Raw genomic sequence first — 16,176 nt, 5'->3', positions numbered from 1 at the left:
ATAGAATCCCTGCCAGGATGCTTTAGGTGGTCCAGAGCCCTCATCAGAATGCTCTAGTTGGTCTAGAATCCCTGTCAGGATGCTCTAACTGTTCTGGAGTGCCTGGGCCTACCACATTTGATGAAGATGATGTGGATTGCCCCTGCCCTGCCACAAAGCTATAACTGGACTACAAAATCACACTCAATGGATTTGAAAATCAGTGATGAGGTCCCAGCAGCCTGGAGCTGTGGAAGTCCAGCTCCCGCAGAAGGCACGGCCACAGCTGGGTGTACACACGTTGGCCCTTCTGCCCACAGTGCTGCCTTGGCCCATGGTCTTCCTTGGGATGTGGCTCACCCTCACCTCCACTGTGCAAGTGCTGTGGTCAGCCAGGGTGGTGGTCACTTTGGCAAGGCACCCCCACTGCGCTCCGCACCACCCCTGGTCTGTGGGGCTGGCTGAGCAGCAGCAGGCACTGACCAGCTCTGCTGCCAGCTTCCTTTCTCCTCACTTCTTAACCTCCTGCTCCTCACTCACTCGTTTAGTTTTTATTTTCTTTTTAGCTTGTTTTTTCTCCCCCCCCCTCTCCCCATCATTTTTCCTTTTCTTTTTGGCTTTTCTTTGGTTCTTTTTGACTCCCCCACTCCTTTTTTTTTAATAATTCTTTTTCTCTCTCTCTCTTTTTTTTTCCTCTGGGGTTTTTGTTTGATTGGTTCTTTTTGACTCCCCCCACCCCTTTTTTTTTTAATAATTCTTTTTCTCTCTCTCTTTTTTTTTCCTCTGGGGTTTTTGTTTGATTGGTTCTTTTTGATCCACTCTCTTCTTTCCTCCTCTTTTTTTTTTTTTTTTTTTCATAGAATCAAGCAGGTTGGAAGAGACCTCCAAGCTCATCCAGTCCAACATATCACTGTGAGCTGCAAATCTGCCTTCAGGAATGCATCATAGGTCACCACATGTAAACAAGGAAGATGCAGGAGATCATAGAATCAAACAGTTGGAAGAGACCTCCAAGCTTATCCAGTCCAACCTATCACTGTTAGCTGCAAATCTGCCTTCAGGAATGCATCATAAGTCACCACATGTAAACGAGGAAGATGTAGAAGATCACAGAATCATAGAATCAACCAGGTCAGAAGAGACCTCCAAGCTCATCCAATCCAACCTATCACTGTTAGCTGCAAATCTGCCTTCAGGAATGCATCATAAGTCACCACATGTAAACAAGGAAGATGTAGAAGATCATAGAACCATAGAATCAACCAGGTCAGAAGAGACCTCCAAGCTCATCCAATCCAACCTATCACTGTTAGCTGCAAATCTGCCTTCAGGAATGCATCATAAGTCACCACATGTAAACGAGGAAGATGTAGAAGATCATAGAATCAGAGAATCAACCAGGTCGGAAGAGACCTCCAAGCTCATCCAATCCAACCTATCACTGTTAGTTGCAAATCTGCCTCCAGGAACACATCATAGGCTGCCACATATAAACGAGGAAGATGTAGAAGATCATAGAATCATAGAATCAAGCAGGTTGGAAGAGACCTCCAAGCTCATCCAGTCCAACCTAGCACCCAGCCCTGTCCAATCAACCAGACTATGGCACTAAGTGCCTCATCCAGGCTTGGCTTCAACAGCTCCAGGGACAGGGACTCCACCACTCTATTTTTCCTTTTCTCTTTTACATTTTTTTTTTCACTTTTTCCTCCCTTTTTGTCTTTTCCTTTCTTAATTTTTTTTGGTCTCCTTTTGCCTTTTATCACTTTTAGTCTATTTTCCCTTTTTCTCCCCTTTTCTTTTTGTCTTCCCTCCACTTCGCTTTATTTTTTTCATATTATTTCTTTTCCCTCTTTTCCCTTTCCAATCTTTTATTTGTCTCTTTTTCTTTCTCTATTTTCCCCCCTTTTGTCTTTGTTTTTCCTCTTTATTTCGCTCTTCCCCCCTCTCTCCCTCCTCCCCGCTCCTTTCCTTTTCCCCCCTTTCTTCCCTTTCGCCCTTCCGCCGCTTGCTGTCCCGTTCCTCGCCGTGTTCGCCGAGCCTCCCGCGCCCTCCCCCCGTTTCCGCGGGGCGCAGCGGGGCGCAGGGTGCCGCTCTCCGCCTCCCGCTCGCCCCGCGGCGGGGCCGGGCCGGGCCGGGCGGGCAGCAGGCGTGGCCGCGCCGTGACGTCAGGCGCGGCTGGGGCGCTATAAGCGGCGGGCGCTGTCCGGTGCTGAGCGGCGGCAGCGGCGGCGGCACAGGTAGGCGCCGGCTGGGGCGGGGGGTCGGGAACAACTCTTCTGCCCCCCGAGGCTGAGGGCGGGCGGAGGGGGCCGCGCTGAGCAGCGAGTGGCAGCAGGGAGCCGGCGGTGACATTGGCGCTGCGGGGCAGAGAGCAGCGGGCACCATCCTGCCGGCGCCGCCGCCGCCGGACACCTGCGGGAGGAGGGGAATGGGCTGCGGCGGGGCGCAGGTGGGGACGCTGAGCCTCCCTCCACGCCGCTGTGTCCTGTCGCGGCCGTTCGGCTGCTCGAAGGGTGGTGGAACGGGAGGTTACCCTGAGTGCGGGCGCAGCCTGCCTGGCTCTCCGGATGGACAGACAGATGGATCTAGAGGTGCCCACACCAACACGCCCCACAGCCACGCAGAACTGCCTACCACTGGGGTTATTTTCCTCCCCTCTCCTCACCTCATTGTTCAGGTTTAGAGTCCCTTGCCCAGGGTAAAGAGTTAGATGCGCTTAAAACCAGGGCAAAATGTAGTGCACTCGTGCTATTTACTGCAGAAGTCAATGGGGAGAGAGGGCATGCTAGATCCCTCCATTCCTTGATTTTCCTGGGGTCTCGATTTTCCACAGGGAAAACTGCTGTCAGAACCCCTCGCAGGCTCTTAGGTCAGGGAGTCACCTCTGGACAAGCTGGTGAGTTCTGATCGCTGAAAACATTGCCCTCACATCAGAGACAGCAGCTGAGAGAGATGGAGAGAGAGAATTGCTGCTGCCATGGAAACATCCCAGAAATGAGATTTTGGTGTCTGCTTTATGGGGAACCTGTGTCAGCCCTCGTTGCTGTTGGATGCGTGGAGCTGGAAACTCGTTTGCCTTGCTTTGGAAACAGGAGCTTCCACGTTTGTTAGCCAAAAGATGATTTTCCTGTTTGTGAGGTGTTAATAGAGAGGAAAAGATGGTCCTCATCTCGGCTGGCTTCCCAGTCATCCATCTGTAGGCTTCCAGCCATTTTAGCTGAAGAACAGGACAGTTTATGGCAGTTATTACTCTTTGAGAGGCACAGAATCGAATGGTTAATCCTAGATCCTAAAGACAGTCTGGTTTCCACAAAATGCAGGTTAAAAGTCTGAAAGGCTGGGAAGGGAGGAGTCCTCTCACCCCGGACAACGCAGGCAGTTTAAGGACGAGATTTTGTGAGCTAAACTGAAAGCCTTTCAAAGAAATCATCCCCAAATCTATTTGACAAGTGGCACCAGTGAAAACTGACCTAGAGACACAACCACCCAACATATGCAGCAAGGAGCTAGTGAGCTGTTACTCCTGCATAGGAAAGCAGCATCCTGTGGAACACAGGAGCAAACTTCGCCTGGCTGCCTGCAGTTCCATGTTAAGGGGATGCTGAAGCCCTTGCAGTAACAGCCCTAACCGTATGCAGGGAAGCAGGTTGAGTTCCTGGGCACTGTGAGTGGGAGGTGCCAGGCAAATAATGATGGAACAACTCTCCCTTTCCCCCCAGCCCTCGGAAAGGACCATTTCTCATGCACTGATCAAACGAACTCTGTTTAATAACCAGAAGAGGAACTCTTAGTTCCATTTATTTGCTGCAAAAAGCAGCAAAGTGTTGTTTGGTTTGGTTTTCTTTGGCGGGGGGTGTTGAGGGGGGGAGTGGGGAGTGGAAGGTGGTTATATGTTGATATGTAGGTTCTAGCCACTTCTCTGTGATGAAAAATAAAGCAAAGTGCTGCCTTTGTATCGAGGGAAACTCAGCTCTGCAGGGTGGGACCCGCTCATCAGTTGCTCTGAACTAATCCTTTGTGAAATCAAACGTACCCAGGCTTGAGGAGGCAGAGATGTTTGGGGTAATTGTTTGCTGTGATGGCTGGTAGCTTGCTCAGGCATCCCGAGGGGAAGTAAGCAGCCCTTAACTGATGCTGCTTTAATTATTTAGCTAAGTCACATCTCGTTAGGAACAAAAAACTGAGCAGGACAATCTACAAGTGAGCATATTTGTGCTCACTTTCTGCTTGCAGCAGTGGGTAAACACTGCTACGTTTAGCTTTGGCACTCTGTCACAAACCACCAGCAGCTCAGCAGATGCTTTCACCAAGCCAAAACCCAAAGGAACCAGAACAGGGCAATTAGTCAAAGTGGTTTCTGGTCTTGTAATTTCTTTCTCTCTTATTTGTTGATGTAACTGGCTCAGAAAAGAGTCCCTGCTACGCCCTAGCCTAGCAGTGCCTGAGCATCTCCTAGGCAATGGGCGACTGCAAATCTTCCCTTCACTGGGTGGAGGGTGCTGAGCTCACACAAGGCTGGGCTTGGGCAGCTCCATCCTCATTGTTCTGAATTCAGAGGGCTATTTTTCTGCTTCTCTTCAGCTGGCATAATCTGGGCAGTCACAGTCTTCTGCTGATCCATTCTAGCTGAATTTAGCTTACTGTTGCCAATGGTCATGTTTCTGCCTGCCCTGGGACCTGATTCAATTTTGGCTGAAGTGAATGAATGAATGACATCACCACTCAGAACCTCCTTGAGCTCGTTTCCGAGATGGGTTTGAGAGCAGTCAGTAAAATATTATGGTAGCTTTAGGATCAATTCCAGCTTGTCCATCACACAGGGGATCAGTGCCTATAGGAAAACACTTGGCTCCCTAGGATCTCTGAACCAATATTCACCCATAATACAAATAGTAGGAAATATTACACATGTCACAAATCAAATAGCAAAACTGGAAGCAACAACATTGACTGTAACAGCAGAAATAAACTTGCAAGTGATTTCATGTGCCATATCCTCCACATTTATTGCAGTCTAGCACCATTCAGTGATATTAACCCAGCATGAAATGAGCTGTCCTGCGGAACAGTCTCACAAACTCATTCATTACCCAGCTTTAATGTTTTGAGTGTCATTTAACTACATGGATATACCAATTTTACCCCTCGAAGCCTCCATTTTAATCAACAGAATGACATCTCTGGGCCTCTCATGAGCTGTGTGGGGTTTGTGTTTTTTTCCTTTGGTGCTGCCTTTGGAAAATGGATTTTCATGAAGTACATCAAGGGCAGGGATAACAAATGTATTGTGCACAAATCCAAAAGTTTCCAGCAAAACAACTGTGAAACGGTAGGAAAGATTCAGAAGATCTCATTTTTCCACTAAAATATAGAATCAAGCAGGTTGGAAGAGACCTCCAAACTCATCCAGTCCAACCTAGCACCCAGCCCTGTCCCATCAACTAAGAGACCTCCAAGCTCATCCAGTCCAACCTAGCACCCAGCCCTGTCCCATCAACTAAGAGACCTCCAAGCTCATCTAGTCCAACCTAGCACCCAGCCCTAGCTAATCAACCAGACCATGGCACTAAGTGCCTCAGCCAGGCTTTGCTTGAACGCCTCCAGGGATGGTGACTCCACCACCTCCCTGGGCAGCCCATTCCAATGCCAATCACTCTCAATTATATGGCTAATATATATGAATTATATGAGGTTATCAATTATTTGTAGTACTGGTGACATTCTTCACCCACTCATAGAATGGTTAGGTTTGGAAGGGACCTTAAAAGTCATCCAGTTCCAACCTTCCTACCATGGACACCTTCTCAAGGCTCCATCCATCCTGTCTTCAAACACTTCCAGGATTGGAGCCTCCACAGCTTCTCTGGGCAACCTGTTCTGGTGCCTCACTGCTCTCGTGGGGAATTTCTTCCTGATGTCTATTCTCAATGATAAGTTCCAGATTAAGATAAAGCTCTGTCTTGCCTCCCAGTTTCTCAAGTTTGTCTCCATATATTAACTTCCTCTCTTCTCTTTTTCTTCCTTTCAAGGAAATATTCTAAACATGGCAGAAACTAAAACTTTCCAGCTCAGAGCAGCCTGCACTCTCACCTTTTTCTTCCTCCTGATCTCTTGGGTTGATGCAGCTTCCTTCCAGCAGCATCAGCTGCTTCAGAAAGATCCAGACTATGTGATGAAGAGCTTACAGAGGTTCCCAAATCCTGATATGATCAAAGCTCTGGAATACATAGAAGACCTTCGCAAGCAAACTAACAAGGGAGAAAGCAGCCCTGATTACGGCTCTTATCAAAGTGTCCCATATCTCCTGCAGCAGAAAGAGAACAAAGATCAGGTTCACCTACCAGAAAATGTAAGGGATTCTTTGACTGAAGATGAGTCCCAGTGGGTCAAGGTAATGCTGGAAGCCTTGCGGCAAGCTGAGAAGGAGTCAAAATCCGGCCCGAAGGAGAATAAACCTTATGGTCTGGGTTCAGATAACAACTTTCCAGCTGGAGTAATGGACGATTACGAGGCCTACAAGTGGCCTGAGAGGTGGCAAAAGTACCTCAAAATGCCTCTTGGGCACTACGAAGACAGTTCAAGAGATAACCCTTTCAAGCGTACTAACGAGATAGTGGAGGAGCAATACACCCCCCAGAGCCTCGCCACGCTGGAGTCTGTGTTCCAGGAGCTGGGCAAGATGGCAGGCTCAAACAACCACAAGAAGGAGAGGCTGGATGAGGACCAGAAATTGTATGCAGACGATGAAGATGACATCTACAAAGTGAATAACATCGCCTACGAAGATGTGGTTGGAGGAGAAGATTGGAATCCCATAGAGGAAAAAGTGGAAAGTCAAACCCAGGAGGAGATAAAAGACAGCAAGGAGGAGATTGACAAACACGAGGAGGAGATGGACGATGAAATGAAAAGGTCGGGAAAGCTCAGCTTCCTGGAGGATGAAATCAGAAGAGATAACAAAGAGCAGGTGTCGGAGGATGTTTCAAAGCTGATGAATTATTACCTGAAGAGGCTGGTGGGTGGTGCTGGGAAGAGGAAATTAAGGACTGGAGGAGAACTTGAGGAAAAAAGAGCGCCTGCCTTCTTGGACAAGCAGCTTGACCCTCAATCTGTAGCGCAACTGATCGAGCTCTCAAGGAGCTTACAAATTCCTCCAGAGGATTTGATAGACATGTTGAGAGCTGGAGAAAGAAAGCAGCTGCAGAGTGAAAGGCTGGAAGCCGAGCAGGAAGCGGAATTCCCAGATGACCTGGACGAGATGACTGAACCCAATGTAGGGCAGAGCGATATATTTAAAGCCAGCCTAAGCTCCAAAAACGGCTACGCCAAGCAGCCTCTTAATGCTATCCCAGAAAACCTGCCCGAAGACCTCAATCTGGAAGACATCATCAGTCTCCTGGGAACTGACAACTTGGCTAACCAGAGTCCCTCCTACCTGCTAACCCGGCTTAATCAAGAGAACGACTTGCCAAGGCTGGCTTACGTTCCCAGGAGGCTGAAGGGCCGCCCGTTCCCCAAGGCTGCCTGGCTGAACGACTTGGAGAGGAGGCAAATGGACTACGAGAAGCTGGACGAGAAGGACGAAGAGCTAGCCGATTACTTGGCAAAGGTGCTGGCAAAGTACCCGGACGTCGTCAACACCAACCAAGCCAAACGAGTCCCGCTGCCAGCTCCTGAAAGCGACCTGCAGGAAGACGACCAGCTGGAGCAGGCCATCAGGGAGCACCTAAGCCAGCTGGGACCACAGGAGGCCTCGAAGCTGGCTTCGCTCAGCAAAAGGCTCTCCATGGCCGGGGAGAGCGATGACACGCAAACCAGGCAGTACCTGGACGAGGATATGCTAGCAAAGGTGCTGGAGTATCTCAAACAGGAGAAAGCAGAGCTGGAAAGGGATCACATCACTAAGCGGGCCATGGAGAACATGTAACGCTTCCCCAGCTCTCATTCCTCTTCAATGTGTTGACTTCTACCCCAATTCAGTTGTAATTTCTCCCCGCTCTCCCACTTAACCAACCTCTGGTAGACTACCTACCATTGAACAGGCTGCATATCTTTTCTCAGAGCTGTAATCTTGTTTGTTGATATCCTTCTAGCTGTCAGAAATGATGGGGCAGACAGCAGACTGCTCCAGGTGTTTTAAGAAACGACTTCATGAAACCAAGCACCACCACCACGTGTAAACGAAAGACCTCTGCATTGCTGATGAGACCATGATTAAATGAGGAGTGGCAAGTTATCATTTGAGATTTTTAAGGTTATTTTGTTACTGTCTGTACTGTTTTTTTTTTCTTTCTTTCTTTCTTTTTGTGGAGTATCGAATAAACAAAGAATCTAAAGCATAAAATATATATATATAGTTTTATTTACAAGGCTTTTTCTATTCAGTGTTTTATGGTTGATGAATAAATTATTTCTGGACAAATACTGCCTGTGTTTCTTTGTGGCAGTTGATAAAGTCATTGCTCATCTGACCTAGAAAGCTCTGTTTGTGCTTCTACAGCCAACTCTTCCGAACTCTACTGGTTTGCCACAGCATGAGTTGGGATGTGAGGAGGAAGTTGTTGGCAGAGAGAGTGATTGGCATTGGAATGGGCTGCCCAGGGAGGTGGTGGAGTCACTGTCCCTGGAGGTGTTGAAGCCAAGCCTGGCTGGGGCACTTAGTGCCATGGTCTGGTTGATTGTCTAGGGCTGGGTGCTAGGTTGGACTGGCTGAGCTTGGAGGTCTCTTCCAACCTGCTTGATTCTATGATTCTTTGGTTATAATGGGCCATTCATGCTGTTAATAACACACACAAATGCATAACCCACAGCAACCACACCACCATCTCCCTGCTGTGTTTGCATACCCAATAAAGTGCCCACTCTGCAATTTTGACTCAAAAAGCCAGCAGGTTTTTTGCTAATCTCCTTTGTGCTGCAGTTTGCCACCATCCCAGATGCTGCTTTTTGGTGGCTTTTGTCCAGCAAAGGAAAACATTTCTTCTCACATCTTCCTCTTTAACCATCCCTGGAGGTGCTCAAGCAAAGCCTGGCTGGGGCACTTAGTGCCATGGTCTGGTTGATTGGCTAGGGCTGGGTGCTAGGTTGGGCTGGCTGAGCTTGGAGGTCTCTTCCAACTTGCTTGATTCTATGATTCTATAATCCTAGTAGGAGGTGTCCCTGACTATGGCAGGGGGATGGAACTGGATGATGCTTGAGGTTCCTTCCAACCTAAACCATTCTATGAAAGCAAGGAGTCATTGCTCTTTCTAGGTTGTTGTTCTGGAGCTGGGTTTGGTTTTATATTGCAGTGGTTACTGAGCTTTAAGGGGCTGCTGGTAGCCTCTGAATGAAGCAGAAAGAACTGTAGAGGAGGGGTAACTACCTTGCCAGACAGCTCTGAATTCACAAGGCCTGCTTCTTCAGGGCCTCACATTTAGAGTCCTTCCCAATGAGCAGGCTGAGCAGAAACTCTGCATTTGCCCTGAACTCAGCAAGCTGCTGAGCCCCTTCCTTCCGAGCCGAGGGAGCTCTCTGTGCATGTTCCAGCAGTCACTGGACTGGGATCCATAAACGTTAATATCTCTCCCCTCTTTGATTAATCCACATCCTGCTGCAAGTGTTTTGTTTGCAGCTGCATCTTGATGGCTCCATTATTTTATCAGCTGGGGCTCTTAAGTGAGAACATTTGTGCATTCAAAATTGAATGTAGCCACATTAGCTCGGCTGGAGAGATGAGGCTGATGGAAATTGCAGTGGAAGGGGTTTGAGTCTTATATAATATGGCCAAGGGCTCAGGCCCAGCCAGCAGGGGGTTAGGAAGGGCAGGTCCTGTCTCACCAACCTGAGCTCCTTTTATGATCAGGTTCCTGCCTGGTGAGTGTGGGGCAGGCTGTGGATGGAGCCTGCCTGGACTGCAGCAAAGCCTTTGACACTGTCTGCCACAACAAGCTCCTGGCACAGCTGGCAGCTCATGGCTTGGACAGATTCACTCTGTGCTGGGTCAGGAACTGGCTGGAAGGCAGAGCCCAGAGAGTGGTGGTGAATGGTGCCACAGCCAGTGGGCAGCTGTCACCAGTGGTGTGCCCCAGGGATCAGTGCTGGGCACAGTCCTGTTCAAGATCTTTACTGATGATCTGGATGAGGGGATTGAGTCCAGCATCAGTAAGTTTGCAGATAATACCAGGCATGGGTGTGGATGTCTCGGAGGGTAGGAGAGCCCTGCAGAGGGACCTGGCCAGGCTGGATGGGTGGGCAGAGGCCAATGGGATGAGATTGAACAAGGCCAAGTGCAGGGTTCTGCACTTTGGCCACAACAACCCCAAGCAGCACTACAGGCTGGGGACAGAGTGGCTGAGAGCAGCCAGGCAGAGAGGGAGCTGGGGGTGCTGGCAGAGAGGAGCTGAAGATGAGGCAGCAGTGTGCCCAGGTGGGCAGCAGAGCCAATGGCATCCTGGGCTGGCTCAGGAGCAGTGTGGGCAGCAGGACAAGGGAGGTTCTTCTGCCCCTGTTCTCAGCACTGCTCAGGCCACACCTTGAGTGCTGTGTCAAGATCTGAGCCCCTCAATTCAAGAGAGATGTTGAGGTGCTGGAAGGTGTCCAGAGAAGGGCAAGGAAGCTGGTGAGGGTCCTGGAGCAGAGCCCTGTGAGGAGAGGCTGAGGGAGCTGGGGGTGTGCAGCCTGCAGCAGAGGAGGCTCAGGGCAGAGCTCATTGCTGTCTGCAGCTGTCTAAAGGGAGGCTGTAGCCAGGTGGGGTTGGTCTCTTCTGCCAGGCAAGCAGCAACAGAAGAAGGGGACAGAGTCTCAGTTTGTGTCAGGGGAGGTCTAGGCTGGATGTGAGGAGGAAGTTGTTGTCAGAGAGAGTGATTGGCATTGGAATGGGCTGCCCAGGGAGGTGGTGGAGTCACTGTCCCTGGAGGTGTTGAAGCCAAGCCTGGCTGGGACCCTTAGTGCCATGGTCTGGTTGATTGGATAGGGCTGGGTGCTAGGTTGGACTGGATGATCTTGGAGGTCTCTTCCAACCTGCTTGATTCTATGATTTGAGAAATGGAGGTCAAGAAGACGAATGTTCTTCTGGAGTGCATTAGTACTCCAGAAGAGTGATTGTGGACAGCAGGTGAAGGAAATTTCTGCTACCTCTGCTCCTGTGCCCCAGTGAGACCACATCTCGAGTATTATGGCCAGTTCTGGGCTCCCCTCTGCAAGAGAGGGGACTACTGGAGAGAGCCCAACTGAGGTTGCAAAGATGATGTGGGATGGAACACCTCTCTGGCAAGGATGAAATACTTGGAAAGAACGAAAGAAGATCTTCTCAATACTTATCAATACCTAAAGGGTGGGAGGAAGAGGATGTGGTTAAACTCTTTCCAGCAGTGCCAAGTGACAGAAGTAGCAATGAGCACAGACTGGAACCCAGGGGGTTCCATCTGACCAGGAGACAGAACTGCTCTCCTGTGAGGGTGCTGGAGCACTGGACCAGGCTGTCCAGGGAGATTCTGCAGTCTCCTCTGGAGAGATTCCAAACCCAGCTGGACATTGTGACCCTGGGCATCAGTTGCATGTGACATAGAATTACCTGAGGGGTTTAATGAGGTGATATCCAGAGGGCCCTTTCATGGAATCAGAGAATCATGGAATCAAGCAGGTTGGAAGAGACCTCCAAGCTCAGCCAGCCCAACCTAGCACCCAGCCCTGGACAATCAACCAGACCATGGCACTAAGTGCCCCAGCCAGGCTTGGCTTCAACACCTCCAGGGACAGTGACTCCAGCACCTCCCTGGGCAGCCCATTCCAATGCCAATCACTCTCTCTGACAACAACTTCCTAACAACATCCAGCCTAGACCTCCCCTGGCACAGCTTGAGACTCTGTCCCCTTCTTCTGATGCTGCTTGCCTGGCAGAAGAGACCAACCCCACCTGGCTACAACCTCCCTGCAGGCAGCTGCAGACAGCAATGAGCTCTGCCCTGAGCCTCCTCTGCTGCAGGCTGCACACCCCCAGCTCCCTCAGCCTCTCCTCACAGGGCTCTGCTCCAGGCCCCTCACCAGCTTCATTGCCCTTCTCTGGACACCTTCCAGCACCTCAACATCTCTCTTGAACTGAGGAGCCCAGAACTGGACACAATCCTTACCATGATGGGATTCTGTGACTGTATGTGACTTCTGTGGACATGTCATGTGCAGTGATGGCAGAGGTGAGAGCTGCAGTGCCCAGAACATCCCTCACCCTCTTAGAAATATCCCCCCAGGAACACACAACCCCCACCAGTGGCTGATGCTTTGAGCTGTACGGACACAACTGAGTGCCAGCTGCACTTTGCAGTTGCTCAGCTACCCTCTGGAGAGGTCTAGTGGAGACTCCTGCTGTGTTAGCAGCAGCAGGCAAGTGCAGAGCCTCTAGTGCATGAGGTAGGAAGGAGAATGCCTCTGGAGAGGTTTAGTGGAGGCTCCAGGAAGCCCTGTTAGCAGCAGCAGGCAGGTGCAGCGCCACTAGTGAGTAAGGTGGGAAGGAGAAGACCTGAATCAGAGCTGATGAGCCAAAGAGCCACATTATTCCTGACTTCTGGATCATTTGGAAACGTTTGAGATGGTTAATAATTCACTTGCAGATGTTGCAGAGCTCTAAATGTGGCTGATTAAATGCTTTTGGCATGTCTCTGGAGAGAGACTGTTATTCCAGGAAAACACTCAGCAGCTGCAAACGTCTTGGAATGAGCACAGTCGAAATTATGGGTTCCCTGACAATGTTTGCCCCTTGTGAAGAAAGAAAAGAGACCTCTCTGGTTTCAGCTGCAGTGCACACTGCTGGGTGACTGTGGTACAGCTATTTTAAACTCACCACAGCCATTCAGCAGATCTGCTGTGGAAGGAGCAGCACTCCCATGCTCTGCCTTCCTCTGCGGAGACAAGAACCTGCAGGCAGTGAGACATTCAGGTCCTATGTGCTTCAGGGAGCAGAGGGAGAAAAAGGTTGTTTGGCTGCAGCCTGGGGACAGAGTGGCTGAGAGCAGCCAGGCAGAGAGGGAGCTGGGGGTGCAGGCAGAGAGGAGCTGAAGATGAGGCAGCAGTGCCCAGGTGGGCAGCAGAGCCAATGGCATCCTGGGCTGGCTCAGGAGCAGTGTGGGCAGCAGGACAAGGGAGGTTCTTCTGCCCCTGTGCTCAGCACTGCTCAGGCCACCCCTTGAGTGCTGTGTCCAGTTCTGGGCTCCTCAGTTCAAGAGAGATGTTGAGGTGCTGGAAGGTGTCCAGAGAAGGGCAATGATGCTGTTGAGGGGCCTGGAGCAGAGCCCTGTGAGGAGAGGCTGAGGGAGCTGGGGGTGTGCAGCCTGCAGCAGAGGAGGCTCAGGGCAGAGCTCATTGCTGTCTGCAGCTCCCTGCAGGGAGGCTGTAGCCAGGTGGGGTTGGGCTCTTCTTCCAGGCAAGCAGCACCAGAAGAAGGGGACAGAGTCTGAAGTGGTGCCAGGGGAGGTCTAGGCTGGATGTGAGGAGGAAGTTGTTGTCAGAGAGAGTGATTGGCATTGGAATGGGCTGCCCAGGGAGGTGGAGTCACTGTGCCTGGAGGTATTGAAGCCAAGCCTGGCTGGGGCACTTAGTGCCATGGTCTGGTTGCTTGTCCAGGGCTGGGTGCTAGGTTGGACTGGCTGAGCTTGGAGGTCTCTTCCAACCTGGCTGATTCTATGATTCTATGATTCTCAACTCTTACAGTTGCTGTCCCATCATCTGCTTCCCAAAAACCTTCCTGGCATCCACACAGAAATTGAGCCCTTGGATTTATCCCATCAGAAGAGTCAGCATCTTGTGGGGAGTCTTGGTGAGAGGGCATGAGGCAACCAAGTCCTCTGGGTTGGATGAATATGATCCAGGAGAGGTTGTAAAAGAAATAATGAGCTTTCTACTACCTTTGGGGAGCCCTTGTTTTGTCACCAAGTCTTGGTCCACATTATTTGCTTGGCTTCATACTTAACAGGGAGTAAAGCTCTCCAGGTGTGTCTCTGGGGTGGATTTTGTCCTCTCCCATTTAAATATCTAAATGAGAGCAAAGCATTTCTGCAAATGTGAGCAGGTATTTGTCAAGTTTTCATTAGCTCTGTGCCAGCCAACACCAGCACAGTGAGCAGTGTGAGGATGGTTTGACTCCTGGTTTGCTCACTGCCATCCCCATCACTGGAGTATCTCACCTGCTGGAAAGGCTGGGACCAACCCCTTCGAGAAATGTGCTCAGGGGCACCTTGGTAAAGCATTTTGGGGATTGTTTTCTACTTGCCCTAATCTTGTGCCAGCACAGAGAAGAGGAGGGTACTGCACCTGTCACAGAATGAAGATCTGGTAGGGCTTGGAAGGGACCCCTGAAGATCATCTAAGTCCAACCTTCCCACTAAAGCAGGGTCACACAGAGCAGGTTGCCCAGGATCATCTCCAGGCATGTTTGGAATCTTCTCCAGAGAAGATTCCTTCCTGAGCAGCCTGGTCCAGGGGCTCAGCACCCTCACAGGACAGGTTTTTTTCCTCCTGTTCAGGCAGAACCTCCTGGTTTCAGTTAGTGCCAGTGCTCCCTGCTGAAAAGTGTCTGTTGGTCATTCTTTATTGTCTATTTCAACTCTATCCCTAACCATACTTTCTCCAAGACCCATTTCCAGCTCAAATTGTTGATTCCACTTAGAACAGAGTCATAGAATCATAGAATCAAGCAGGTGGGAAGAGAGCTCCAAGCTCAGCCAGTCCAACCTAGCACCCAGCCCTGGCCAATCAACCAGACCATGGCACTAAGTGCCCCAGCCAGGCTTTTAGAGTCATAGAATTAAGCAAGTAGGAAGAGACCTCCAAGCTCATCCAATCCAACCTATCACCAAGACCTATGCCATCAGCCAGGCCATGGCACTAATTGCCTCATCCAGGCCATTAAAATCATAGAATCAAGGAGGTTGGAAGAGACCTCCAAGCTCAGCCAGTCCAACCTAGCACCCAGCCCTAGCCAATCAACTACACCATGGCACTAAGTGCCTCAGCCAGGCTTTGCCTGAACACCTCCAGGGACGTTGACTCCAGCACCTCCCTGGGCAGCCCATTCCAATGCCAATCACTCTGGGAAGAACTTCAGCTTCATATTGCAAATCTGTTGCCTCCTGGTGCAAAAAGCAACCTCCCATCCCCATTTTCCTCTCTCCCCTTTGCCCCAAGAGAAGATGTCAGGCTGTTGAGAAGAGATGAAATGTGGTTTCTGCCAGGGACATGTTTCCTACCACGGCTATGAGGTGTGCCACCTGCTAATGAAAGTCACAGCAGAGCAACAGGCCACTTAGACCCTGCCAATACTTGTTCTCCCAAATTAAGTATGTAAGAGCCAGGCCAGGAACACTGTGTGCAGACACAGAGCAGAGAAAAGATACAGATAAATCATTTGAAGGCATAAGTCCAATGTTCCTTGCTCATCATTCACGTGGAGATGTGCTGCAGCCCTTCAAGTAAGTTTGGGGATGCAAAGGTAGCCTGGCAGGAAAGTTGTTTTCTGCAAGGTTAAATTGACTCAGATCCAACATACAATCCATTGATTTTCTTCTTAGAGTGCAACAAGGTGGAAACTTTGCCCTGGAGACCAGCACACTGGAGGAGAGGAAGAGAAATAAAACCAAAACAATATGGCACAGCTTCAGCAGGGCTTGGACAGATTCATGTGGATATGGGTCAAGAACTGGCTGCAGGGCTGAGCCCAGAGAGCAGTGGTGAATGGTGCCACATCCAGTTGGCAGCTGTCACTAGTGGTGTGCCCCAGGGATCAGTGCTGGGCACAGTCCTGTTCAATATCTTTGTTGATGATCTGGATGAGGGCATTGAGTCCAGCATCAGTAAGTTTGCAGATGACACCAAGTTAGGAGCAGCTGTGGAGCTGTTGGAAGATAGGAGAGCCCTGCAGAGGGACCTGGCCAGGCTGGATGGGTGGGCAGAGGCCAATAGGATGAGACTGAACAAGGCCAAGTGCAGGGTTCTGCACTTTGGCCACAACAACCCACCCCAAGCAACACTTCAGGCTGGGGCCAGAGTGTCTGAGAGCAGCCAGGCAGAGAGGGAGCTGGGGGTGCTGGGAGAGAGGAGCTGAAGATGAGGCAGCAGTGCCCAGGTGGGCAGCAGAGCCAATGGCATCCTGGGCTGGCTCAGGAGCAGTGTGGGCAGCAGGACAAGGGAGGTTCTTCTGTCCCTGTGCTGAGGCCACACCTTGAG

General features: G+C 50.4%; 1 protein-coding gene across 1 annotated transcript; it reads left to right on the top strand.

The window, feature by feature from the left end:
• The first annotated feature begins 2,138 nt into the window (after nt 1–2,138).
• On the top strand, nt 2,139–8,404 carry SCG2 (secretogranin II). Its single transcript, XM_064152790.1, has 2 exons — nt 2,139–2,219; nt 6,012–8,404. Exon 2 carries the CDS (start codon nt 6,026–6,028, stop codon nt 7,907–7,909), a length of 1,884 nt encoding a protein of 627 aa, XP_064008860.1. The 5' UTR covers nt 2,139–2,219; nt 6,012–6,025; the 3' UTR covers nt 7,910–8,404.
• The last annotated feature ends 7,772 nt before the right edge of the window (nt 8,405–16,176 follow it).

This window comes from Pogoniulus pusillus, chromosome 13 (assembly GCF_015220805.1).
Source record: "Pogoniulus pusillus isolate bPogPus1 chromosome 13, bPogPus1.pri, whole genome shotgun sequence".
Classification (NCBI taxonomy): Eukaryota; Metazoa; Chordata; class Aves; order Piciformes; family Lybiidae; genus Pogoniulus; species Pogoniulus pusillus.
This window is presented reverse-complemented; position numbering and strand designations above follow the sequence as displayed.